The sequence below is a fragment of the Dunckerocampus dactyliophorus genome, chromosome 10 (genome assembly GCF_027744805.1).
Source record: "Dunckerocampus dactyliophorus isolate RoL2022-P2 chromosome 10, RoL_Ddac_1.1, whole genome shotgun sequence".
In the NCBI taxonomy this organism is placed as follows: domain Eukaryota; kingdom Metazoa; phylum Chordata; class Actinopteri; order Syngnathiformes; family Syngnathidae; genus Dunckerocampus; species Dunckerocampus dactyliophorus.
Window position 1 is genome coordinate 9,790,001 of NC_072828.1, and position 26,915 is coordinate 9,816,915.

General features: G+C 40.9%; 4 protein-coding genes across 9 annotated transcripts in view; 3 read left to right on the top strand and 1 right to left on the bottom strand.

Annotated features, from left to right (window-relative positions):
- The window catches only part of echdc2 (enoyl CoA hydratase domain containing 2), a 5,809-nt gene extending 1,874 nt beyond the window's left edge, over positions 1-3,935 (top strand). For 2 of the 3 annotated variants that reach the window (XM_054790504.1, XM_054790505.1), the window contains exons 3-11: positions 663-730; positions 797-887; positions 961-1,047; positions 1,115-1,207; positions 2,714-2,908; positions 2,979-3,103; positions 3,442-3,492; positions 3,564-3,611; positions 3,679-3,935. In XM_054790504.1, the coding sequence (XP_054646479.1) occupies positions 663-730; positions 797-887; positions 961-1,047; positions 1,115-1,207; positions 2,714-2,908; positions 2,979-3,103; positions 3,442-3,492; positions 3,564-3,611; positions 3,679-3,756 (836 nt within the window). In that variant the 3' untranslated portion in view covers positions 3,757-3,935. The remainder of the gene's footprint in view (positions 1-662; positions 731-796; positions 888-960; positions 1,048-1,114; positions 1,208-2,713; positions 2,909-2,978; positions 3,104-3,441; positions 3,493-3,563; positions 3,612-3,678) is intronic. The other variant, XM_054790506.1, reaches the window with a different exon arrangement.
- zyg11 (zyg-11 family member, cell cycle regulator) lies at positions 2,558-17,946 on the bottom strand. Its single transcript, XM_054790487.1, has 18 exons — positions 17,505-17,946; positions 17,261-17,426; positions 16,230-16,441; positions 15,830-16,147; positions 15,651-15,764; positions 14,776-14,892; positions 14,546-14,686; positions 11,726-11,902; positions 11,548-11,612; positions 11,076-11,175; positions 10,958-11,008; positions 10,723-10,884; positions 8,180-8,227; positions 7,887-8,084; positions 7,758-7,810; positions 7,595-7,692; positions 7,333-7,523; positions 2,558-6,437 (listed from the first exon to the last, which is right to left on the bottom strand). The coding sequence occupies exons 1-17, from the start codon at positions 17,526-17,528 to the stop codon at positions 7,345-7,347; spliced, it is 2,223 nt and encodes a 740-aa protein (XP_054646462.1). The 5' UTR covers positions 17,529-17,946; the 3' UTR covers positions 2,558-6,437; positions 7,333-7,344.
- Positions 17,844-21,479, top strand: LOC129189138 (cytochrome c oxidase assembly factor 7). Its single transcript, XM_054790511.1, has 3 exons — positions 17,844-18,313; positions 18,689-18,829; positions 20,922-21,479. The coding sequence occupies exons 1-3, from the start codon at positions 18,208-18,210 to the stop codon at positions 21,365-21,367; spliced, it is 693 nt and encodes a 230-aa protein (XP_054646486.1). The 5' UTR covers positions 17,844-18,207; the 3' UTR covers positions 21,368-21,479.
- Positions 21,480-22,364: 885 nt separating this feature from the next.
- ralgps2 (Ral GEF with PH domain and SH3 binding motif 2) overlaps positions 22,365-26,915 on the top strand; it is an 89,457-nt gene continuing 84,906 nt past the window's right edge. For all 4 annotated transcript variants that reach the window (XM_054790490.1, XM_054790493.1, XM_054790491.1 and 1 more), the window contains exon 1: positions 22,365-22,544. The gene's annotated coding sequence lies outside the window, so the exon portion shown is untranslated. The remainder of the gene's footprint in view (positions 22,545-26,915) is intronic.

Here is a 26,915-nt window from a genome sequence, read left to right on the forward strand (position 1 = left end):
ACAATACTTGTATTTATTTTTATTTTTTTGGAGTTTATAAAGAAAAGTGTTTTTACTACAATATCTTTAAAAAAAAGTTTTCTGTATATTAAATACACTGAATTTAAATCTAAATATTTATACAAGATTATTGTATTAATGAAAATAATATACTTGTCTGATACGTTAGAAATACTAAAATCCACTGCTTTCGCATTTCTTTAATTTTGTTATATTTAAAAGAAAATATAAAAAAAGTTGAGTTTCCTATTTTGGAGTTTATTTGTAAATAAAAGTGATTTTTATACAAAACATAAAAAAATCTCTATATAACATACATTTAAATATTGATATATGTTCATTGTATTTATGAAAATAATATACTTAAGCAAATACAGTTTAAGTTATGTATGATCAGTATATACGGTATATCAGTTTAATACTTTACTTTGATACTATTTCATTCTGTTTTTATTGTTTGCTGATTGGCTGGGGGAAGTCACACGCGTGGCGTCTATTATATTTGACCAAATATGGTTCCTTGTCCCATTGATGCACCTTTTCTGCTCATGGATGACACAGCAACAAATCCAGTCAAATTTGCAGCTTCAAGTGAACAAGTAATGGGTGAATTCAGCTGCATTGTGTTCATTCACAACAAATCAGGACGTTGTCTTTTTCAGGTATCGCGGAGGTGCTCATGTGTCGACACAAGGCCCGAAACGCTCTGGGCCATGTGTTTGTGTCCCAGGTATGTCCTGTCACACACACGGATGGGCACGTGCACGGCGGCTAAGTGAGATGTTTGTGTGAGCAGATGAGAGCGCTGATGTCCGTGCTGTCCAATGACGACTCAGCAGTACGTGTGCTCGTCTTCAGGAGTTTAGTTCCCGGTGTCTTCTGTGCAGGTGGCCTAGCCTAGTCGACTCAGTGAAGCGTGTGAGAGACCTCGGTAAAAAATACTTTTGCCTTCCCTTGCAGGCGCCGACCTGAAAGAACGAGCGTTGATGGACGACCGAGAATCCGATTTGTTTGTTCACGGCCTGCGGGGCCTTATGACTCAGATAGGTATGACCGAGAAGAGTGTAGCATGACTTACTACTGCTGCTACTACTAGTAGTGTGTTTTTATTCAGCCTCGCTGCCCATGCCCACCATAGCAGCCATTGATGGGGTGGCTCTAGGAGGAGGACTGGAGCTAGCCTTGGCCTGTGACCTTCGCACTGCTGGTGAGTGATATGATGTCTACAAAGCTACATGATTAGCGGGCTTCGCTACACATCTTAAAATGCTGTATGTAAAAAAAAGAAAAGTGGGGATTATTTCTGCTACTTTGTCTATTTTTATTGTGCAAGGTTGCGGTTATGGTTAATAACTGGTGGGCGGAGCGACCCGAATTAACTGTATGACACGTATGCCTGGCCCATGCATGAGGGAGCGCACTGTGGGTTTTGACTTTGTCGATTATTTCAACTCATTATGTTCATTTCTATCATGCCGGGGGTGGTTGATGATAAATAACCGGTGGGGGGAGTGCTCATATTAACTATATGACATACATGGAGCGTGTATGTCCCCGTGCATGAGCAAGCATACTGTGGGCTTTGACTTTGTGGATTATTTCAAGTCATTGTTATTGATTTCTAGAATGAGGAGTGATCACATTAACTGTATGACACACATGTAGCACATATGTCCCTGTGCGTGAGCAAGCGTACTGCGGGGTTTGACATTGTGGATTGTTTCAAGTCATTCTCTTCCATTTCTATAATGCAAGGTGGGGTTATCATGAATAATCGTGGGAGGAGCTGACACATGACTTATGACACATATGGATGCCTGTGCATTGACTTTCAGGATTATTTCAAGTCATTCTCTTCGATTTCTATAATGCAAGGTGGTGGTGATCATAAATAGCTGGTGGGAGAAGCCATCAGATTACCTACATGACACATGTAGCACGTATGCCCTTGTGCATGAGCAAGCATACTGTGGGCTTTGACTTTGTGGATAATTTCAAGTCATTCTCTTTGATTTCTATAATGTAAGGTGGTGGTTATTATAAATAACCAATGGGAGGAGCGACCGCATCAACAATATGACACATATGTTGGCCCCGTGCATGAGTGAGTGCACTGTTAGCTTTGACTTTGGGGAGTATTTCGAGTCATTCTGTTCATTTCTATAATGGAATGTGGTGGTTATCATAAATAACTGGTGGAAGGAGCGATCGCATGAACAATATGATGCATATGTAGCGCATATGTCCCCATGCGTGACTTTGACTTTGTGGGTTATTTTGACTCGCTCTGTTCGTTTCTATTGTGCAAGGTGGTGCTTATCATTAATAACTGGCAAGAGGAGCGATCGTGTTAGTTCTGACTCAAAGCATTAATGCTGAGCATAAAAATGACCATCGAAGCTTCGTTGCATGTGTGTCAGGCATCCTAAAAGGGTGAGTAGTTTTGCTTTTGCTTTATTTTATGGTGCTTAGCTTATTTTCACACTTCTGTGACCACTGTACTTAATGATGATGAGCATTTTTATGCATTAAACCCTGCACTGTTGGGCCTTTAAATCCACACATGATGGGAGAATCCGTGGCTGAGCGAGGTTAGCAGGTGTTGTTGACATTAGGGATCAGTCACACATTTTGGCACCCCTCACCACCTTAATCACGCTCATCTGCGACCCACCTTCACTCGTCCTTCTGCTCTGTTTTGTCCCGAGCTCAGCATATTCGGCCCAGATGGGCTTGATTGAGACAACACGGGGGCTGCTTCCAGGGGCCGGTAAGACACACACATTAATAAGGACGTTTTTTCCCCCCGGTGGGGCTGACCTTGAGGTGGTCTTGTGCGGCACAGGGGGTAGTCAGCGGCTGCCGCGCACCGTAGGCATCACTCTGGCCAAGGAGCTGATCTTCACAGGTGGTAACACAACAATCACTGCATGGAACGTGCATGGAGCAGTAGCACAGCATACTTTTTTTTTTGTCAGGGAAGCGCGTGGGAGGGCGGGGGGCAATGGAGATGGGCCTGGTGAACCGAGCGGTGGACCAGAACGAGACTGGAGATGCCGCTTACTCAGAAGCACTCAGCCTGGCCAGAGAGATCCTGCCGCAGGTTAGAACACCTCCAATTCACCCCCTCCACCTCCAGGCAACTTCCTCATCCTTTTTTTTTTTTTTTTTTTTTAAATAACCACCTATCTCCACTACTTCCTCCGCTCCACAACCCCTCCTCTCATCTTTCTCTCCGGGCTTCTGTCGTTCCACATTTCTTCTACTCCAGCTCAGATGCCTGCAGTCGGCCGGGCCAGAGTTGAGAAATGGGCCAACACGCTACATTTATAAACACTGACAATGACCACTAATGAGCTCCAATACAATCACACGTCTGCCTTCACAAATATGATAATGCTGACTTTTGATTGGTGGAACTGTCCTTCTCTCGTGTTCTAGGCTCCCATCGCCGTGCGGATGGCAAAAGAGGCAATGAACAGAGGCACTGAGGTACACTGTGATGGGAAGTTGTCCTTTTTTGTCCTCGTGCTTGTGTGCTGACTGAGATTTCACTGCATTAGGTTGACATCACCTCAGCAATGGCGATAGAGAGAATGTGCTATGCTCAGGTAAGAAAGGACTTTTTATTGTATGGTGCAGGTGTACCTAATAAACAGTCTGGTTTGTCCTTTTTAGGTCATCCCGACACGGGACAGACGCGAGGGAATGGCGGCATTCATAGAAAAGAGACCTCCGCGATATACTGGCAAATAATTTTTGTTTTTGGTGATGAACCACTTTGTTTTTTGTTTTTTTATAAACTGTATATGTAAAATCTCCACATGAATGGCACTTACAAAGCTGAAACCACTACAGTAAATTAATTCAGGAAGCCAATAAGCCGAAAATGTGTCTCACATATGAAAAAAATTCAATAAAACAATGTAAACCTATACATTTTTTATTTCCTAATTAGAAAAAAAGTGAACACTTTGTAGCAAAGCGCATTGTTGAACCGACAAACCTCATAAAAGTGTATCAAAGACACCGATAACCATAGTTATGTCATAAGTGTAGGAAGAAGCTATACAAGTACAGCAGTTGAAAAACATGGTATGATTTAGAACTCAACCAAACATTTTCTAGAAAAATGTGCCTTAAAAGTCTTGGAAGTCAACCAGCATCCCCAAAAGGATTGTGGTTAACATGGGAGTTTCAACTACTGCGTTTTGATGAATGAATAATTCACTTTGGATTATTTCAAAATCTAAATTGGAACAACTTGAAAGTCAACCAGCATCACATCACTAAACGATAGTCAAATGTCTCAAAAGTGGTATCATGTTATGACTTACCGATTGTTGAACACTTCAAAAATGCGTAATTTGGAGTTCAGACAAAGTTGTCTGGAAAAATAGGCCTCAAAAGTTAACAAATCGTGGGCGTTGCAATGAATGAATAATTCACTTTACATTATTTCTAATGGGGAAATTTGAACAACTTGGAAGTCAACCAGCTTCACAAGACAGACTGTTCAACTGTGGAGGTTCCCACTGTATTTGTACTATACCTTCTTTAAATATAGTCAAACTATACTCAAAAGTGGTACAATTTGGAGTTCAACCAAAGTTTTTTGGAAAAATATGCCTCAAAAGTTAAAACTTGGGAGTTTTGATGAGTGAATAATTCACATTATTTCTAATGGGACAATTTGAACAACTTGAAAGTGAACCAGCATCACAGGGTAGACTGACAACTTTTCCAACATCTGTTAAGTGGTACAATTTGGAGTTCAACCAAAGTTTTCTGGACAAATATCCCTCAAAAGTTAAATGTTGAGATGAATGAATAATCCACTTTACATTATTTCTAATGGTAAAATTTGAACAACGTGGAAGTCAACCAGCTTCAGGAGAAAGACTCTTGAACTGTGGAGCTTCCACTTTATTGTTTAACTTCTTCTTTTGACACTTCTGTCAAAACGTCTGTCTGTATGACTTAACTATCGTCAAATGCCTGAATGGATTTCAAGAAAAATGTTTCAAGTCAAAACAAAATTCTGGAGTTTTGATGAATGAGTAATTCACTTTACATTAATTCTAAGTGGAAAACTTGTAAGTCAACCAGCCTAAGACGATAGACTGTGTTCAACTTGAGGGTCCACTGTATTTGTATAACTTGTTTTTACACTTGCATGACTTGGTCAAACACCTTTAAAGTGGTACAATTTGGAGTTCAAACAAGTCCTTCTAATAAAATTATGACTCAAAACTCGCAGGTTTCGATAAGCAAATAATTCACTGTAGATTATTTGTCAAAACTTGAACAACTTGGAAGTCAACCAGCTTCACCGGACAGACTGTGCTCAACTGGGGAGGTTCCACTGTATTTGTACTTAACTTCTTTTTACACTTTTATGACAGTTAACACCCAAGAAGTTCTACTGTACAAGCAGCAGAATAACTTTTGATTCTGAACCAGAAAGTCAACCAGAATCACACAGTGAATTGTGTACTTCTTTTTGCACTTACTAGAGTGGCACTCCCAAAGTGGAATTCCTCAGAAGACGACACAATGTAGAGATGAACCAAAAGTGGTAAAACGTGGCTCAAAGGTTCCAATCACGATCATGTGTTTTGCTATTTCTTTGGCTTTTTTTGGGACGGGCACAAGTGACAGCAAAGAAAAAGAAATGAAAAAAGTGGTGGCAGGTAAGTGTTTACTCGACCTTTTTGACTGTGCCTCCATTGTTTGTTTTGGGTTTTTTTTAATTATTACAATCACTCAAATGATCAGAAAAAAACAGTCAATAGTACAGTACTCAAGAATATACAATAAATTCAAGCTGTTCATGAACAAGCCAATACCTTTTTGTAATGCTATGTACATATTTTATAATACTTTTTAAAAATGCACACAAACATGCCGACAAGCTTACCAACACATTTAGAGAGTACAGAGAGTATTGCCAGTGCAGTTTGAGGAGCCTACAAGACAGTACAGACCACCGTACCTGGTCATATTGCCTTTAGTTTTTTTTACAGCAAAAAGTCTCCTTGCTGTGATTTCATTCTGACCATTTTCAAATGTCTTCAGCAAGCAGACTGTCCCGCCTCTTGGAGAGGGAATAGCTAACAAACGAGCACAGGCGTCCCCAAACTGACACAAGTCCCAATATGCTCCAGACCACACGTCATGCTGCATTTTTTTTAATCCATTGTCAAACAGTCCATAAATGCTGAAATCTCGTACTGATTTTTAAGCATACTTGACACATTCGCTGAAATATAATATATTTTTGGTTTTAAAACCAACACAAAGGATATAAATAAGCTTAGAGTGTTCGTGTGCAAAAAAAGTGCGTACCCTCTGTCCTTCTATTTGTACAATTGGGGGATTCTCGATAAGATCACATCCTATACTGGTAGATCGGATCCTCTTGTTTAGGAAGTTACCTGAAAGAGAAAATGGCCTCTTTCAAACAGAGATCCGACAAAAGAGTAAAACAAAAACCGGCATTTATTACACACAGGCGCCGTCCTGCCTCTGTTACAGCTCTTACACTATCTCCAAAGAAGGAAAACGTTGGCTCAACGTGGTCCCCCTATTCCATGTTGGTGTCGTTTATACAGAACAGAAAGAACTGTTAAACTTTCCCTGTCCAGGCATTGCGGCATTCCCTTACACACAGGCACCGTCCCACCACTGCGAGTAGGAAAAATGTAGGGGAAATTTGATGCCCCTATTCTGTGTTGGTGCCATTCATACAAAACAATGAAAAGAAAACAAGCCGGCAATGGAAAAGTGAGCCTTGGATGTTAAAACTTCATATTTCTCTACAGCCTTTCGATAATTCCCTTGCACACAGGCACAGTCTGCCTTTTTACAATCTCAGAAATAGGAAAACTGCAAACGAAACAACCGCGAAACGAATAAAGACAAACTATAGAGAAGTGAGTCAAACTTCACACCCCTGGCCCACCTTTCCAGCATTCCCTTACTTCCAGGGAAGTAGGAAAAATGCCAGGTCGATCTTTGTGCCCGTATCCTGTGCCATTTATACAGGACAGAGACACGGAAAAGGGCCAGATATTGAAAAGTTACTGCCAAAACTGTCCTCCTATTCTTAGTTGGTGCCGTTTACACAGACGAGCAACATGGCATGTGTCCTGCATTTCTATAGCATTCCCTTACACACAGGCGCCACCCTGTCTCTGTTATGCCTCTGAAGTAGGAAAGACTCCGGGTGAACATTGTCCCTTGCTGTTCCTCCACTTTTTTCTGTATGAACAACACTGGCAAGCCGTATTTAATGGGCAGAGGATGTTGTCAAAGAGTGTGTGTCTTTACCGTCTTAGGAGCTCATAGGGGCGGCAGGCGGCGTCCAGTCAGCTGCCCCGTGCGCGCCCGATGACGTTCCAGACTCTCCAAAATGCTCTCGGTCAACAGTTGGACATCCGGGTGGGTTTGTGGGTTGGCGTGAACGCGCTCCAGCTGCTGAAGGCCGCCTTCGTCCAACAGCATGCTGCAGTACCGCGAGGCTGCTTGACGCCATATTATTATTATAATATGAAGTAAGAGCAGAGCTGTATGAAAGCATCTATCTTCTCACCATTCTTGCTGCACACATGTTGCATGGCCCACGCCGCCCATAGCTGCACCCCGGGCGTGTGGAAGCACTCCAGAAGAGGAAAGAAGGGGTTAAACGACCTGCAGGGTGAAACATATTGGAGTATATTTACTGGAATTTGAAACCTTTCAAATGTTTCTCTCACCTGTACGCCACCATCTCACAGTCGGGTGCGGGCCACTTCATGATGACCGCGTGCTAGCAGAAGACATGCGGTGAGGCCTGGCTGCAACCTTTACCCACATTTCTGCACAAGGTCATCGCGTTTTCTTACCAGCTGCTCCAGCAGTGAGGATCTGAGGTCTGGCCTGAGCGTCCACGCGTCCTTCCCTCGTGACGTCAGGTGCGCCAAGATTCCGGCGGCGAAGTAGCTCACCTCCACTTCTGGACTGTGCAGCAGGGTCCTGATGTGGTCCAGGAAGGTCTGCACCATCAGCTCACCGTGCAGCTCGCCCACTTCCGCTATGTTGTTCTACACAGGTGACGTTAGCATGTAGCATTTAGCATGTTTTCAATGAGCTTGATGTATCTTTTTAATGCAGTTCTTCAAGAATACAAGTAGCTCACCAGGAGACCCAGAACTTTCTGCTGAATGGACGACTCGTTAGGGAAGGACTGCAGACAAAGGAGGGAGGTACGCAAAATGAAATAGTCATTTTGCAACGTTGCAAAATTATGTTACATGGTTAAAGTTATGAAAAATATAGTATAGTACAATGAGGAGAGGTCGTATGGTTCAAATAATGAAGTCGCATTTCTCGGAAAAATGGTCATAATGTTCGATTTTTTTTATACCAAAAGTCAAATGATGAGACAAAAGTTGTATTTTTTACGTCACACAGTTATGAGAATAAAGTACCGTAGTCAATTTAATAGAATTGAGTCATCAAGTTACAAGTTACAAGTGGTAAAGTTACAAGAATAAAGTCGCAATACAGTGAGATCATTGTTTTGTTTTGTTTTGTTTTGTTTTGTTTTGGACAAAATGTCGTGACATTCTGAAAGAAAATTATACAGTTGTAAAAATAAATAGTCACTTTAAGAGAATGAAGTCAAAGTTGTAGGAATTAAGTTGTAAAGATACAACTACAGTATTATGAGAATAAAGTGGCATTTTTCCATGAAGAACTTGTAAAGCTGTGAGAACAAACTAGTATTTTCTTATTTTTATAAAACATAATATTTTTACAAGTTAAAAAACTCTGAGAAAAATGTTTTAAGACTATGAGATTAAAATAAAACGTAAAAACTACAGTTTTAAGTAGTCTTTCGTCCATTCAGCAATGCAGCGTATGAATTAGCAAGTTAACAGTGATTATTATACTAACTATATCCGACTAGTCTTTTCATTTGTCAACTCAACATTGCACAACTTTGACATATTAACACTTATCCATTATCCATCCGTTTTTGATGTCATAAGCTCATTAAATATTTTAATCTCCTGTATCTCGTTGTGACCACTAGATGGCAGTGTGAAGTGTTTTGTGGCGACTTTTATTATTTTTTCCTTTTTATAATAAAATAAGTGTTTTAATGCCTCCGAGTGTTTATTCCTCCAGCAAATATAGTAATATAAGAAGACTAACAGGCTCAGTACTCAAGCAGGGACTCCTGTGACATTTACATCTGCTAACATTAATTATTAATATTTCAAATTACATTTTATTTCTGGTGCTCGCGTGAGCATATCTAGCGTATTCCCTCGGCTGAAAATGTATCTCACTTATAGATGGATAATATCATCAGGGAATGCTCTTTTTTTTTCCCCCCCATGTCCCATCGGGAACCTTGTAGGTTCTAAATAAATGGTGACGCATCTCCAACTGAGTTAAACAGTGAAACAGTAGCACTTTCATAGCTGATTTTAAGCTGAAAGCCTGGACATAACCTGGTCTTGACCAGGCTATGAGTTTAGCCTAAGTTACCATGGCGATACAGCTGCTTTAAAAGAGCGCTACTGTCGCTGAACACACGAGTCCGGCTTTCCACTCAACACAGCTCGCTAACCCACTAAACTCGCTTCGCAGAATACCCCTTTAGTCTCGGTGGAGGGAGGCGCGGCTGCTAGCATACACACAGTAAAAGAGTGGAGCCCCGTGAGGAGCAATGCAAGGTCATACAAATTAGGAGGAAAAAAGATAATTGCAAAGCCAAATGCCACATCCCCTGTGTGGAAATATTAGTAATGAGATTTAGGCGAGGGGTCAGGTTTTTCTTGCAACATTATTTTTATTCTTGTAATATTGGGACTCATCAAAAAAAAAAAAAAAAATCAGATTTATTTTCTTGTAATGGTACAATGTTTTTCTCGTAACATTCCAACTTTAGTCTTGAAACTTTGTGACTTAATTCTTGAAAAAAATCCTACTACAATGTTTTTCTCGTAACATCCATCCATCCATCCATCCATTTTCTATGCCGCTTGTCCTCACTAGGATTGCGGGGGTATGCTGGAGCCTATCCCAGCTGACCTTGGGCGACAGGCGGGGTACACCCTGGACTGGTCGCCAGCCAATCGCAGGGCACATATAGACAAACAACCATTCACACTCACATTCATACCTATGGACAATTTAGAGTCACCAATTAACCTAACATGCATGTTTTTGGAATGTGGGAGGAAACCGGAGTACCCGGAGAAAACCCACGCACCCACTGGGAGAACATGCAAACTCCACACAGAGATACCCAAGATCTTCCAGATCTCCTGACTGTGTGGCCAACATGCTAACCACTCTGCCACCGTGCGGCCTGTTATATTATTATTCATTATTATTATTATTAGATATATCGCAACATTAGTGTTTTATTTAGTCTTAAAAAATGTTGACAATAGTATAGTTTAGCATCAATTTGTGGGACAATAAGCATTTCAAAACGCACTTGTATTGTTTTGTGACTCAGTTAATTTAAAAAAGTTTTAGTTATTTATTTTTTATTGATAATTAATGTTAAAATCCTGGCTCGTCTCGCTCTCGTGGACACGATCTTGTGCATCGTCTCATCTTGTGACACCTCTAATAATATTCATTTTTCTTGGAATGTTTTTTGCGTAAAATGACAGCATTATCCTCATAGTATTCCCACTATATTCTTTGGTTTTGTACCTCTAGAACCTTGATGAACAGGTCCAGTCCTTGATTCTCGATGAAATGGCGACAGGTTGTTGGTGATTCGTCAGTAAGATTCCAGAGGGCGCTGAGTGTAAATTTGAGGGTGGCGTCCACCATGCCTTGTGTGGCTTTCTGACGCACAATGTGGAGGAGTTGCTACAGGAAGCGGACAGCGTATTTACTATCAAACTTTATCCCGACGTCATTGCAAGGCGAGGTGTCTTCTTACCTTGACGATGGACAACTCTGCTCCCAGCTGAGCTGTTTGTTCTGTGGACAACTGAAAAAAAAAGTTTAAGACTCAAACATCTGTAAATGTATAATACACCTGCAATGCCTTTATGTACCTTCGCAGCCAGAATGGAAATGATCGCTACAGCCATCCTCTGCATATTTTGGTCCTCGTGATTGCAGAGCCACTGCATCACCAGCTTAGCAGCTTCAAACCTGTGAAAACATAAACAAAGTGGTACATTTATGCGAGTCAATGAGCATTTCTATGAGAAACATGCCAAGTTATGCTGTTATGAGAAGAACGTCGCAGCTATGAGAATAAGGTTGAACAATTACGAGGAAAAAAAGTCACAGGGTTACGAGAACAGTAATACTATGAGAATTACGTTGGGAAGTTACGGGAAAAGCATCAGATTTTGCGGCAATAAAATGACATTTTTAGAGAAAACAGTCGTTACGTTACGAGGGCAAAGTCTTTCTGTTGCATGAATAAAATCGTACAATTGCAAAAATAAAGTTTATAAGAATAAAGCGGCATTTCTTTTAAATGAACAAGACGCATTGCTGTGAGAAAAAGTTTCCAACCTGTTAAATGGCACCTCTTGTAAAATCCGGTCACTGCAAAGAGACAGCAGGCAGTTCTTCTGCAGCTGAAATGAAGAATAAATATGAAGTACAGTATTTGGGGATCCCACTATAATTCTGATGTCTCATTTCCATCTTTATGCTATATGGCATCCATGCGGCGTGTGGTTGAAGCTACCTGTTGGTGGTTGGGAAACGTCCTCATGGCTTCCAGAAGGAGCTGAGTGACGGTGCTCAGCAGCCCAACCGGCATCCCGGCTGCTAGGTCCTGCTTGGTTAGGTTGAACACGCAGGCGCTGGCCGCTAGCTGGACATTGAGAGTGGCGGGGTGGTTCTTCATGCCTAAAACTACAAGCTGGAAGCCACATAGGAGGTAGATGGTTGGCCAACACGTCATTGAAGGACTGTGGGGGACTTCAGCTCTGTTTCCACCAAGCAGTACAGTTTGACGTGGTATGCCATTTTTGGAATTTCAACTTTATTGGCATTCTTTCACCGTTATAGTCCACTGGCATTAGGGCCAACCATATTCTAGTATTTTTTCGAACCAATTTTGAGTACATGTCAGAGGCCCCACAATAAAATCTGTCCTTGATGCTGGAATTTAGACAGTTTAAAAGTGCTTTTAGTAAGCCCGACTGGGAACTGTAGCTTTAGCTAAAAAGTCTGTGACATGATTCATCAACTTTGCTTAAATATGTTACAGTATATATTGTTTGCAATTATGGTCTACATTGCAATTATGTTCTACATTGTTTGACGGCAGCCACGACGAACTCGTCCCCCCACAGTAAACATACAGTATCGTTGTCAAGAGATGTTTATATAACACGCATAATGCTTCGCAGCCTTGATACTATCGTGGAATGGTGTTAAGAAGACAATACGCAAACAAGACATGACTTACTCTCTTGTGCCAACTGTGACGTAGTCGTTCTTCGTTGTCTTGTTTTTTTCCCGTTTACCGGCGGAATACCATCCTTTTTCAAAATGCGTTACTACCGTTTATAAGCCAAATGCTTCTTGTAAAGGTGTTGCTTTCGTCAGTGAACTGATCAGTGAACCGGTCACTGCAAAGAACAGAACTCGAGGTCTGTCTCTCATTCTCCGCACTTGCTTTGTCCATTGTTGTCTTAAACCTTCCTCTTTTGGAAAAGAAAACAACTATGAACACCCAGCAGCAACACAACATTTTGGCATGACTACTATTTTGATGATAAATATACTGAACCAAGTCGGCGATCTACCTCGAGAAGCGTTTGTTTACTCTGCTTTAGCTGAGAGACGTTACCCCGATGACGTCACTGCTGGAAATGAGGCTGAGCTGCGAGCTAGTTCGTCACAGAACTATAAGTGTAATTTTTGGGAGTTTACGGTTCGTTTCGAACAATGTCAAACATAATTACAAACAATATATAACACATTTAAGCAAAGTTGATGAATCATGTCAGGGACCCTTTACAGCTCCCACGTCTATTACTCATTTACTGATTGTTGTCAGATCTGTATTTTGTCGTGAAGACTTTTTGGTTTTTAACAAAGAAAAGGCAGCTTCAAAAACAGGGTTTGAGCGCCTCTTCTCTCAAAAGTGGAGCAAACAATTGAGGGAGACGATAGATTTGGTGCTCATCAAAAGGCTCTAGGGCAGGGGTGTCCAAAGTGTGGGCCGCGGCACATTATAAAAAAATAAAATAAAAAAATGAAACCCAGCAGCAACGAATAAACCAAACAACGAATAAAGTTGTACTTTTTGGAAAATTAGGTTGCAGAAAATGTTATTATACTATGGGAATAAAGTCTAAATATTATGGAAATAAAATCATAATAACATAAAGAAAATTTACAAGAAGAAAGCTGAAACACTAGACACTTTTTTTTTTCTAAATTAACATGAACAAAGTCAACATATTAAGAGAAAAAAAGGTGTATTCTAACAAGAAAAAAGTTGCAATTTTACAAGAACAAACTCATATTATCAGGGTAAAATAATGCCATTTTAGTAGCATAGAGTTGAAATAATAATATTATGAGAAACAAAACAAAATAAAGTTGTACTTTTTGGAAAATTAAGTTGGAGAAATACTATTATGGAAAGAGTGACGTTTATGGTAATAACAGGCTTTTTCACCTATATCACAAATCTGAAATGCAGTTTTTTTTCTTGAAATATATATAACTTCTTAGCATATCTAGATGTGTTGCTTTACAAAATATCAACATGGCCCTTGCATCTTTTGATTTTCAGTATGTGGCCCTCGCTGGAAAAGTTTGGACACCCCTGCTCTAGGGCAGGGCTCCAGACTAAATGCGCAAAATATGACACGTCGTGAGTAAATTTGTCATCTACTCGCGCATGTGCGACCAGATAAAAGTATGCCCTTGGGACGCACTTTGTCCCTTACTACCGTGAGAATTAAAAATAGTCTGTAAAATGTGGAGACAATTGACAACAACTTGTCACAATCTCAGCCTATCGATGGCAGCTTGTGTGATCGCTCACATTTCAACTGCATTTGATTGACTTTTCTACCATCTTTGTTTACACATTTACCTGGCTCTCATTTCTTATAAAATAAAAAAAACAAGCGGGTTGGTTGGTTTCCCTTAATTATTTTTACAGAAGTTGGCAATGAACTCTTAAAGAGGAAGAAAGGAGACAAACACCAAAGAAGAAGGAGGCGGTCCGATGTGTGTGAAAAGAGGGCGGTATTGGAGTTAACAGTATTTATCAGTAATAGCGTGAAAATAAGAGGAAATGTGAATGTTTACTTTGTAAGTCGATTTCGGTGTGGGCCCTTCAATTTTCTGCTTGCACAATTTTAAGTTAGGGACCACTGTGCTCCTAGTAACAAAAGGTTCGTCTAGAGCCCGGTTGGGACACACACTACTGTTAGAACATCATTAAAAAGTCCCTTCTACATAACAGGGCACCTTTAAAACTGTACTTAACTGTAGTGCTTGGTGGAAAGGTGGTTTAGGTACAACAATGTGTTTGCACCTTAAGAATGTCAGGTCGAGGTTTCTCCATGACATGTGTGAGGCTGAAGAGATGAAACAGAGCTTCTCTCACAAAGCCCTCCCTCTCGCCGTAGCGGCGCAGCGCCTCGCAGATCTGCGTTTCATTGGCTTCCCCTGTGACCTAATCAATCACACACACACACAAAACCAATTTAAAATACATCCATTCATCTGCAGTTAGCAATTGTATGCAACAAAAAAAAATCCTACTTTCAGGTTTCCGTCCCCAGAAAGGAAGTCAGAAAAACCTGCATCTGTGGCCAAAAGTCCCACAAAGGTCATTCCAGGTCTTTCCTCAACAAAAGCCTTAACAGCAGCATCTGTCACCTGCAAGGTTTACACACAAAAACAAAGTCTAGAATGTCTGGCTAACTGTACTCTACGGTATTTATAGAAAATAAAAACTTCTATCACAATTATCAACAATTAAAAAACAGCCAGTGGTCAGCATCCAGCAGACTTATCTACCACTGCATGCGCTTTAAAATGCTGCTGGTGTGAAATTCATGTGTTTTAAGTTGCCATACTGTTATTTACAGTGAACTCATCAGCGGTATTAACAAACAGTTTGCTACTTACCTCTAGCACAACATTGGTTCTGTTGCTGCTGTGCTGTGCAGTCTACCTCTGCATGCATTTTAAAATGCTGGTTGCGGTTTAGGTAAATAAAGGCTCCTGTTCCAATTTGAGCATTCATAGTACGTATAACATTGTTTTTTTTTTTTAACCAAGATTATGGTGCAAGATGTTTTTTTAACTGTATTTACATTAAATGTCATTATATACCCTGTAATATAGCAGTTTATTTCAGTTAATGCCTTATATTCCTTATATTTTGCGGCTGTCCAGTAACAAGCAACTATCTCCATTTTTTTAATCTGAAAAAGAACAATAAACTTAATATATAGTTTTTACAATAATGCTTCATACTTTTGATTAAAACTAAATATTCATGCTTTACATTGAACTTCAAAAATTCCCAGCATTTTGCAACCCTAAGCAAAATGCATGGGAGGACAAAGTCTTTTTTTTTTTTTTTTTTTTTTTTTTTTACAATTACACTGAAACGCCAACCATAAACACACCTGTTTCCTTCCGGACACGTCCAGGGAAACGAGAGCAGGAAGTATGCCGGGTTGTCCAAGCAGCTGACGAGCAACGTCGGAGGTAAACTGTTTATCATCGCTGATGTCCAGGTGCTGCATGCATAAAAAGTGTTTATCTCAAAGCGCTTAGCATAAAGCCCCGCCTCCCGTCCACCAACCTGCAATACATCCAACTGGCCGATGACGCCCAGCAGCTGCGCGGTGCTCATCTCCAGCCTTTTGAGCTGGTGCAGCGTGAGCGAGCGCAGCCTCTCTTTCAGGCCCAGCAGCGGGTTCAGGTTGGTGACTGACGTGTTGGACAGGTCCAGACTCTCCAGCCGAGGCAGGGCGCACACGTCTGCCAGGCCCGAGTCGTAGAAGTCCACGTTGGCCAGGGACAGCGAGCGCAAGCCCTGGAGGGAGCTGAAGCCGTGTCGGGTGGGCTCCTCTAGGGAGGACATGGTGAGGCCCGTGAGGACAAGTCGCTGGAGGGACTCCTGCAGGATGGGACATACAGTAACACCATCTGTCACTGCCCTCCAACGTTGGAGAGAGTGCAACCAAGACTACTTCACCCACCTGACAGTATTTATTAGTTGCCAGTCCATGCAGAATATCGGGGATGGTGAGGTCTGCATTGACCCTGGCCGCATCCAGCTCTGACAGCCTGTGAGGACAGAGGGCTCTCTGGAAGGCCTCAGCAGATATTCGTGCGGTGCGGATGCACGCTCGCCTCAGCCGCAGGTACTCGCTACTCCGAAATACACCAACCGTGCTGTCATTCAACAGACCTGTGGCGGGAACATACCGTACTTTTATGTTTGTATAAAAGGTAATATTACAACTCCGGCAGAAAAATTTAAAAATTATGGCTTTATTCCTGTAATATTGTGGCTTTATTCCCATATTTTTTTGTAACATTCCTGCAATATCAGGACTTTATTCTCATACTATTTGGTCTTCATTCAAAATAAATGACTTACATCTTCAGATTTTTTACTTTTTGTCATCACATTATGACTTTTTAATATAATATATAATTTTTAATATTTATTTATTTATTTATTATCTTTTTTGGTATGCCTAATGCCTTGTGCTGTCAAATTATTTGAAAAGTGCACAAATGACACACTGACATCAAAATGCATACCACATGCTGCACTATAAAGGCAGAAGAAACGTGATTTCTTCCTATAACAATACTGTAACAATTAAAGTTGTGAGCAGCGTTGAATGGGCCTTTAACTTTCCACTCAACTTGAGGTTCCAGCAAGTAAGCACTACTGTAGGTGCTTGGGCCTTAATGAAAAAGGCTTACAAAAATAGACTTAGACTTAAAAAATATTGAAATACAATTATACAGACATGTTGGTATTATACATGTAATGCTAACAGTTATTTATTCTTGGGAGTTTTTTTATGTTAATAGTGAGTCTTACTTGTCGTGTAGGTTAGTTTGTTTACATCTGCTATTTAGTGAAATAGTGGTGTGTGACTGTGCAACACATACTCTCCTAGAAGTCCACTATGACTGACATTATTTTTGGATGATAAACAATGGACAAGCCCATCATTGTTAATATTAGTATGAGATTTTGTGGCGTGTTTACCCTCTGTGGCCATTTTAGCCAACAGCTGGTCTGCTAGCTCCTGAGGGAAGAGCACAGCCTCCCTGAAACACAGAGATCCATCGGGACGCTTCACGCAGAAACACTCCAGGTTCTGGCTCACAAAGGTCAGGCAAAGGTCTGTCAGACCTGCCGGAGAAGCCTCATCCTGCAGAACAACACGGAGATACTTTGCATTCACTCATTTTTTACAAGGAGCTACAATAAAACACGAAGCAAAACCTACCGTGTTGAAGAAGCTGCAGGCCATGGTAGTGAAACGACCACTATTAGCTAATGGGCAACACAAAAACGGAGTCCTCACTAGGCTGTTGGGGTAGCTACGGCCCGACTGGCGTTGGTGTCCACGGGTCTTCTTGCGGAAACGCCCGGCTGAGTTGCAGGAGGTGACAGCCAGGAGGAGACGATCGGGTAGCACCGAAACAAGCTAGCTAGTTAGCTAGCTCACTTGTTGTCGCCTCCGTTCACTCTCCGAGCCACAACGTCGACGGCTATCCACTTTGCTGCAAATCATGTTTGGAGGATCACTATCTGAACACTGATAGTTCCGTAAATAGAACAAGCGCGGAGAACGTGTATATTTATAGCAAACGAGCGGATCTCTTTTCTGAAGTGACAGACTGTAAACAAAGGTCACAACACCGGAAGTACATTAAGCGAGGGGGCGTGGCTACGGGAACTTGCGAGTGACTGTTACAAAACCAGGAAGCTTATGCTCAATCGCACGCGTACTGCCTATTGGTTAACTCTTATAAATAAACAATAATTATTCTCTCTCATTTTAATCGGGTGTATTTATCATTCGATAACAACTGTACATTTTCAGTGGAGGTATCTTTAAAGCGTTTCTCTTGAAACATTGTTCGCTTATGGCACAGCAAGGTCACAAGGAGCTGAGGTGAGATTATTGTACACACGATTGCAGCCAAATGGCAGGACTCATTAACTTTGAAGATGAGAACGAGGTGAAGCAGTTTCTGGATAATTTGGGGGTGGAGTACAGCTTCCAGTGCTACAAGGAGAATGACTCTGAAGGTAAAACACAAGTCTGAACGATTATGTAGAAATGTGTTTAGTTAACCCTTTGTGTGCATTAGCTCTAATTTTGTATGGTGGCCGATGGGGGCAAACGCGCAGCAACACCAAACGCTCCAAACATAGAAATGATCCAATAACAATAACACAAATCAAACAGGGAACATTTGCAAATGCCGAAAACACACAAACACCCCTAAAAAATACTGCTAATTCATGGAACAAGTACCAGGCAATGAGGGAAGCCAGTTTTGATTGATTAAAATGTTGATATTCTGGATAGTATAAAATAGTATAATATTTTTCTTTTTTTTTGTTTTTTTCACAAACTCTTTGTGTTTTATGTTGTATTGTTACATGTGTTTTTCTTGCCAGGTTGCCAGAGGTTAGCTGACTACCTGGAAGGAGTGAAAAGAAACTTTGAGGCTTCTGCACAAGTGCTCAAACAAAACTGTGAGAAGAACGGCCATGCAGAGAGCTGCTACAAGCTGGGTGCTTACCATGTCACAGGCAAGGGTAAGAAAAATAAAATGGGTCTGTTTAGTTGTTTGTCTGCTAATTGCAAACATCTTAGTAATAGTGGATGATTCCAAAATCAACCTCAGATGCCATATGATGACAATAAAGTCGTGCAATAAGAATATTACAAAATGTTACAGGAAAAAAAGTCATATCATGGGTAAAAAGACAACAATCCTAACAATGCAATAAAGCTAATATGAATAAAGAGTTGTATTACTAATAAAAATCTAATTTATATGATAAAGTAAAAAGTTATATAATAGTAGGATTTTTTTGTTAAATTTTTTTCATAATATTTTGACATATCGCTGGTACTGTATTCTTGAAAGTAAACAACTTTGTTCATAATATTTGGACATTTAATTCTCAAAAATACGGCTGTATTCTCTCAAATAACTTCAATATTCACTCAGTATTATGAGTTTATTCTCGCAATATCTTATTCATATTTATTTCATATATATTTATTTATTCTCTAAAAAATATGATTTACTTTTCTGATGATAGCACAGGGGCCACACGGTGGTCTAGTGGTTAGCACGTTGGCCAATACAGGAACAGCCTGGAGATCTCCTGGAGTGTGAATGGTTGTTTGTCTATATGTGCCCTGCGATTGGCTGGCGACCAGTCCAGGGTGTACCCCGCCTGTCGCCCGAAGTCAGCTGGGATAGGCTCCAGCATGCCCCCGCGACCCTAATGAGGATGAAGCGGTATAGAAAATGGATGGATGATAGCACATTGTTACAATTGGATTTTTCCAATATTGCAAATTGTCAAAAAAAAATTATTGTAATGGACCATTGTTTTTGGTCATTTTGGTCATTACACACTTTATTCTCATAACATTGTGACTTAATTCTAAAAAAAAAAATCATATTACAATGTTTTTCTCGTCACATTACAAGTTTATTCTTGTAACATTGGGACTTAATTTAAAAAAATCTGATTATCCATCCATCTTCTGTGCCATTTATCCTCACAAGGGTCGCGGGTGTGCTGGAGCCTATGCCAGCTGACTTCGGGCAAGAGGCAGGGTACACCCTGGACTGGCCGCCAGCCAATCATAGGGCACATATAGACAAACAACCATTCACACTCACATTCATACCTATGGACAATTTAGAGTCACCAATTAACCTAACATGCATGTTTTTGGAATGTGGGAGGAAACCGGAGTACCCGGAGAAAACCCACGCACGTACGGGGAGAACATGCAAACTCCACACAGAGATGCCCAATGGAGATTCAAAACCAGATCTTCCCGATCTCCTGACTGTGTGGCCAACATGCTAACCACTCGGCCACTGTGCGGCCAAATCTGATTATTTTTCTTTCTAATATGGCAACATTTTACTTGTAATTTTACAACATTTTTCTTTTTAAAAGTACAACTTTCGTCTTCTAATTTTGCAGGGTTTTTTTTTTCGTTTTAGTGTTTCAGTTTTTCTTTCTAGTTCTTTCTTGTAAATTCATGCCCTTTTGTTTATTGCCTGGTTGGTCATTTCAGATTATGTGCTTTGGCATTCAGTTTAAACAGATTTAAAATACATTTGGCAGTAATGTAACAAGGTGGAAATGTGAGACAAATGTCGACAGGTTACCGTATACAATAATAATGTACTTGTCCAAGTCAATCGTTCTAGACCAAAAAAAACTCCATACTCTCTACTGCTCTCTGGTATGATCATATGGAGATATGAGGAAACAACTATAAAAGTACACTACACTCATTAAATATGCTACAGAAAAGGTCAGTTAGGATGATCCATAATGCCGCTTACAGGGAACATACAAACCCTTTATTTCTAAAATCACAATTGTCTGTACTCACTCATCATCAAACTGTGTGTCAGCTATTTCATCAGCTATTATCAATTTATTACCATCATAAAGGCGGTTGTACATCGAACAAATGTATTGCAACTGATGTGTAATGGATGAGGGGCAGGATTAAATAAGCTTTGCTTCTTCCTACTACTTTTTGGGCATGCGGAATTGTGATTTGTGTATGTGATGTGCTCCAGTGTAATTTGAGTGCATGTTCAAGATGAATTACCATTACCAATCTGCTAAATGGTCCAACCAGGTGGAGTGACGGAGTGTCTAAAAACAGCCTACTCTTGCTTCCTGCGCTCCTGCAATGCCGGAGGAAAGAAGTCAATCGACGCCTGTCACAACGTGGCCCTGTTAGCTCACGATGGACGAGCCATGGAGGGAGGACCCGACCTCGGTGTGGCTCGGCAGTACTACGAGAAAGCGTGCTCCAGCGGTTTCGCACCCTCCTGCTTCAACCTGAGCGCTATGTACATCGAGGGCAATTCCAAAGGAGTGGCGCCGGACATGAAGCTGGCGCTGAAGTACGCCGATCAGGCTTGTGAGCTGGGACATGTGTGGGGCTGCGCCAATGCCAGCCGCATGTACAAGCTCGGGGATGGGACGGAGAAGGACGAGAAGAAAGCGGAGGCTTTGAAAAATCGAGCGAGGGAGCTGCATGGTGTGCAGAAGGAGAGGCAGCTCAAATTTGGGGAGTGACAATATGACATTTGTTTACACGCTGTTTCAACCCATGGAAAATGTGAAGAAATACTAAATATGTTGATATTCATCCACAACAGTCTCTGATTTGTGTTCCCAAACCACCAAAGTTCACACTAACACCTTGAGCGCTATTAAAATAAAAGTTACACTTTTTACCCTATAAACGGACCCTTTCATAAAAGTGTTCAAATTTCCAATTTTTTCAGCAAATTAAGTTGTGATTTAGTTTTTAAAAAATGATCTTTTAAAATATTTATATGTTCTTAACCAGACAAAATATACATTTTCCAAAAATCAGCTATAAAGTGGAATATTTAGGCTAATAATAGAAAAAATCCTAGCCATCTTTCCTACAAGAATCCTTTAAAACAGTATACCGCAAATAAAACAAAACAAATTGTTCGTCCTCCACGGTGCTTCAACTGTAAATTGGTCATTTCTCTCACTTTTAACAAAAAACATAAAAACCCCCTTTTTTGTTAGAGTCTGTGTAGTAGTTTGACCATCAGGGGGCGATAGAATACAGGGGCAGTTAATTAATTTCTTCACAGGCTATTCCTTAAATGCGGGTAATCACCACCAGGGGGAAACCTTAATGTTTTTTCCCAAAGTCGTCTACAAAATATAGGTAATCATAATTACTTATTGTAAGACATATAACCGTGTGTATATAATGTTGTGGTTTGGAACATTTTAAATATGTTTTATGACGCCACGTCCGACTTTTGTGGTGCGTTCATCATCTCGGGAAGTTGTAAATTTCTTATAAAAAAAGTAGTAAAAGCTTCCACTTTTTTTTTTTTTTACCAACACCCACTAGTTTTCAGTATATTGACGTTAATGCTAACCATCATGGGTCGACAGTCTTGTGTTTACTTTAAACTGAACTCTGCGGTTGAGCTTGAAAATATTGGTATTTCCCAGTGACATGGAACGCAGCGAATTACTGTGTACTTGTTTGAAGCCCCGCCCCTCGACCGTGCATCCCCTTAGTCCTCATTCAAAACAGAACACAGCTGTTGAGGGTGCATCGCTCTGTCCTCGGCTAATGCCTGCTTGCAACCCCCCCAAAAACTGTCTCCTTCCGCTGTATCTCGTCTTCTCATGAACCCGTTGGAATATTACACAGAGACGATCAAAAAAGAAGAAGAGGACGCCCTTCGGTGCTCGGGTGAGTTATACAGATATGTGTTAGTTTGTTATCCTTGTCAAGTAAATCACTTCTCAACCGTCGGCTTGGGTTTAGCTAGCTAACGCTTTTTCTTTTTTGGGGGTGTGTTTGTTTTTATGTGCGGCGTCCTCCTATATCAAAGCTATCAACAAATCCATTAAGGGAGCATTAGTGTGATTATTTTGACATAAGATTTTAAATGGGTTTTTATTTCTATATCTCCGTGGATCACAATAGCTAGTTTAGTGTCAAACCCACGCGCCCACGTGAATATATGGCGGCCCCCACACTCGTACACACATACCATTAAAGTAGCACGGCGGAAGTGTGTTTGATAGACTGCGGGCAATAAATCATGCGCTCTCCTCATCAAGCTAGCAACATGCTAATTGAGCTAGTAGCTGCGTCTTATGGCGCTAGTTGAGTCGTATTGTGTTGCCATTTTGTTTTTGTTTGTTTGCTTTCCGATTTTTGCACGTTTAAGCCTATCAGTTGGTACTGCTACAACCGGCAGCAGCAAGGTTTTGCATGGCGGCCATACTCTGCTCATTGGCGGTGAACCCCATGCACGGTTAACCCCCCCGGGGAGTGCTTTGGGTGTGGCGGAGGCTCACCCACGAACAATGCCGTGCACAGCCACCGCCTGTCTACACTTATTTATGATAAATTCATACATGACTGACTACTTGTGAAGGTCTTCTTTGCAAAGTGGTGGCATAGAGTGGCAGAAAAAAGGGGCGACTTTAAACACGGGCACCATTCAAAACTGCATTCCAAGTTGTCTTGATTTCTTAAATGAAGTATTCTTAATTGACTTTCAGTAAGCTGCTGTTTGTGAGTGCCTTTTATAACTATGCATCATTGGCAATCAATAATATCTGTGCAGATGGTTGTTGACAGTGTACTTACAGCCACTGCCCACTACTAGCCACAATACAATATTGACACCATGATAAATGTGTGTTCGCACTTGTCACTTTTGGCCAGGTAAGAATGGACTAGAGTAGTACGGTTCATACGGTCAAGTGTGAAGGTCGTCCAGGACCAAACAGGGGAACCGGTCTGCCTGCCAGTGGAGTCTAGTCCCGAGTAAGGCGACTGTCAACGGCAACCGCACTAAAAGACCAAAGCACCGAATATAGTGTCACCAAATGCGAGCAAAACCAGGCGATGGTAACAGTAGTTAAACATACCTGGATCTTTTCAACAAAGGGGTTATGTTGAACGTTACAGGTCGCTGAAGTCATCAGAAACGCCGTCTCCTTGTAGCAAGTTTTTGTATAAACTATGTCCTCTTTGTTAATTCTCAGCTGATAAAAAAAAAGCCATAGTAACGAATGCCATTATTTAGTCAGTTATTGAACAAAAGAACATGATGTTATTGACGGACGGGTGTTCATTCTTCATGAATGATGTTTCTTATGTTCTTATTCTTTCTTGTGTTTTCTTTCTTTTCATGGGAGAATGAACAGAATAAGATTTTCATTGCATGGTATAACTGCTGTTTTACCATGCACATGACAATAAAACTCTCTTGAATCTTGAATCTTGAATCTTCCTGTTCTCCATGTAAGTGCCCGCTGATTTTGTATGTACACGTCATTGTACATCTAATATCTCTATATCTCTTGTACATCTAATATATTGATGAACGGATGTGTTATAATGCTCCACCATGTCAATTGTACTATGTCCATATGAGGTGTGTTAAGAAGCAGAGTTACTGTACTGAGTTGTGATGACAAGAGACACAGACAGATCCATTATAATGTGCTTCTAAGCAAGGGCAAACAGGCAGCTCCAAATCTTAAATAAAAAGGTAGCGCCAAAACTATCTGTGGTGCTCTAAAAGTATTTGTGGTAGGCCTGACAACCCTGAATATAAGACAACCCGCCTTTCAAGACCCAATTTTGCAAGACAAACGTGAAGACGGAACTTTTTTTTGGTCATGTTTTTAATATATTGGTTGTTGGACCGTTAGTTTGATGACTGAGTCACTGATCACCATTATCTTAAAGTTAGCATCATAACACTGTTTGGCTGCGTTCACACTTGTGGCCATGCACAAATGACTGGGCAGCTTTTGTGACCAGCTTTTTTTCATACTTCCTTCAAGGTTGAATTAATTTTTGCTGTGAAATGTCTCATATGCAAAGCTTTCTATGTGGCGGCCAATGTCCTGAGTGACGGAATGTTCCATATCGATATTTGGTGTATCTGCCTGGAGCTCTGGTTCTCAACACTTAACATATGATACGCAGAGGTCATCGGTTCAGACTCATGACTGGAATGCCTTTAACATTACGCCGAAAGGGGCCCACATCAATCGTATGTGCTGCCCTGCTCACATCCAAATGTATTTATTTTACAGCACAATGGTCTGTCAAAGCACGTAGACAGCATTGTGTGATTGAGTGGTTAGATAATACTTCAGTTTGGTCCAAAAGGGACGGGGGGTCAGTTGTTTTCCCCACATTCCAGAGCTCCTCTGGCTTCTACAGTCATGGGCTCTTGAAGCGTAATGACATCCAGTATCCAGACATCCATACAAGATCGGCATGAAAAATGTTGCATTTATCAGATTGACAGCGTCTTGGGCACAACAAAACCTCCAATTTATTTGTACTTTAAACCAGTTTCTCCACAGGAGATTTGAATAATAAGTTCAGTAGTCAAAGTGTCACCATCTAGTAACGTCATAAAAAAAGTAGCCCTGTGCAATAACACAAAAAATTCTAAACCAAAAATGAAACTTCTCACCCGCTGCTAGGATTTTTTAAAATCTCATTGTCCCCTCTATTGCAACATGCATAGAATACAAGATTTGCATATATGCCTACAGTCTTTGCCCTTGGGACTATTGGGGTCCCATTGACACCCATTATGACCACATATTTTTTATGTACTGTAATCCAGACAAAAGTATATAAGGCGTAATGCCTTTAAAGTAAAGGGAAGAACAGGCTTAAAGTGTGGTGAGCCCCACCGCCCTAGTTGGCGTGAGAGGAGTTTCCATTGCATATAAAACCCCACAGGTAAATTTGTTATTCCCTCATTGTCTAGCGATTACACCCACTTGTGTTACCTTGCCTGAGCACCAAGCAAAGTTGGTGCCTGCAACTTCCAGCACCTTCTGGACTTTGCTAATCCCAGGGATGCCTCGGTCGTTGCATGTAGGCCCATCTGTTCAGCACTGCCGTGTAACTGCTCAGCCCAAGGCCTTCAAATGTGATTAGTGGGAGATTACATCTGTGTGTGTGTGTGTGTGTGTGTGTATTTGTGCGCGTGTGCATGAAATGTAACCCCTCTTCTCCAAACTGAGAGACACACAGTATATATAAAGATAAAAAGGATCAAACACCATAGGTTTTTTTGTGCGTGACATTGAGTGTAAGTAACCCCTGTACTTTTTTCAAAGTATCTACCCTGCATTATATCATGTTCATACCTTGGCTGATGTAGTATGTTCTACACTACACTGCAGTGCCGCTGCTTCACTTTCCTCTTCTGTCGGATTGCCTGAGTCACCTCTTTAGCTCCCCTCAGGGCGCTACATGTATTCCAAAGGCGTTTTTTCCCAAGCTTTCTCTCTGTGTGTGACCTCTGACTAATGCGGTTGCTCGTTTGCCAGGGTTACTTCCAAAAGTGCGACTGGCACATTTTGTTCTTATTATGTCACACACTTGTCTGATGCTCTCTTTCTGCCTTCCCTCTTATTTTTCATATCATTATTAATATACAGGAGTGTGATTGTGTGCTTTCTGCATGAAAGGTGTTTCTGACGTTGCTCGGCAGTGGCTTGAAGTGTGTGTTGTAGATGGTCAGCTAGCACGTGAGCGAACGTGTAAGAAGGTCAGATAAAATGCATGCACACTCAAGAGGCTGGCACCACGTTCCACTGTCTAGATAAAGAAGTATGTGCATAGCATTTATGGATGCATTGGTAAACCGCTCACTCTTTCTTGCTTTCAGTGCATTTGTCATGCAGTGCCAGCATTTTTGTTTGTGTTTCACATTTTGCCTTTCTTGCGCCTCTTTCTCCCTGCTTGTTGTTTGTGTTACTGCCATTTTCATTTGCACAATTTATGGTCCTTATAGTCTTTTTACATGACTGTATATTTATATTTTTGTGTAAGCAAACACTGTAGGGGACTCACAAGCATATGTGTAAAATATGAGCAAGATTGGTTGAAAAACATGGCCGCCAGCAAGCAAAACGTCTTTGCAGGGACGGGCAGGACTCAGCAGCTAATTAAGTCGATTAAGTCATTGACCATTTATCTAATGATTATGAAACTTTGACGATATTTGTATTACATGTATGCTAGAATGTCTTGCATTGTGATTTTTTTTTAATTAAGGAAATTGGC

Coding starts and splice junctions, on each gene's coding strand:
- zyg11 (XM_054790487.1), bottom strand. CDS start 17,528: ATGGCCTGCAGCTTCTTCAACACG. Junction 10,885..10,957: donor CAGAGTTGTCCATCGTCAAG/GTAAGAAGACAC, acceptor CGCTTCCTGTAG/CAACTCCTCCACATTGTGCG. Junction 7,524..7,594: donor ACATGTGTGCAGCAAGAATG/GTGAGAAGATAG, acceptor GGCGTCAAGCAG/CCTCGCGGTACTGCAGCATG.
- LOC129189138 (XM_054790511.1), top strand. CDS start 18,208: ATGGCAGGACTCATTAACTTTGAAGATGAGAACGAGGTGAAGCAGTTT. Junction 18,314..18,688: donor CAAGGAGAATGACTCTGAAG/GTAAAACACAAG, acceptor TTTTCTTGCCAG/GTTGCCAGAGGTTAGCTGAC. Junction 18,830..20,921: donor TTACCATGTCACAGGCAAGG/GTAAGAAAAATA, acceptor TGGTCCAACCAG/GTGGAGTGACGGAGTGTCTA.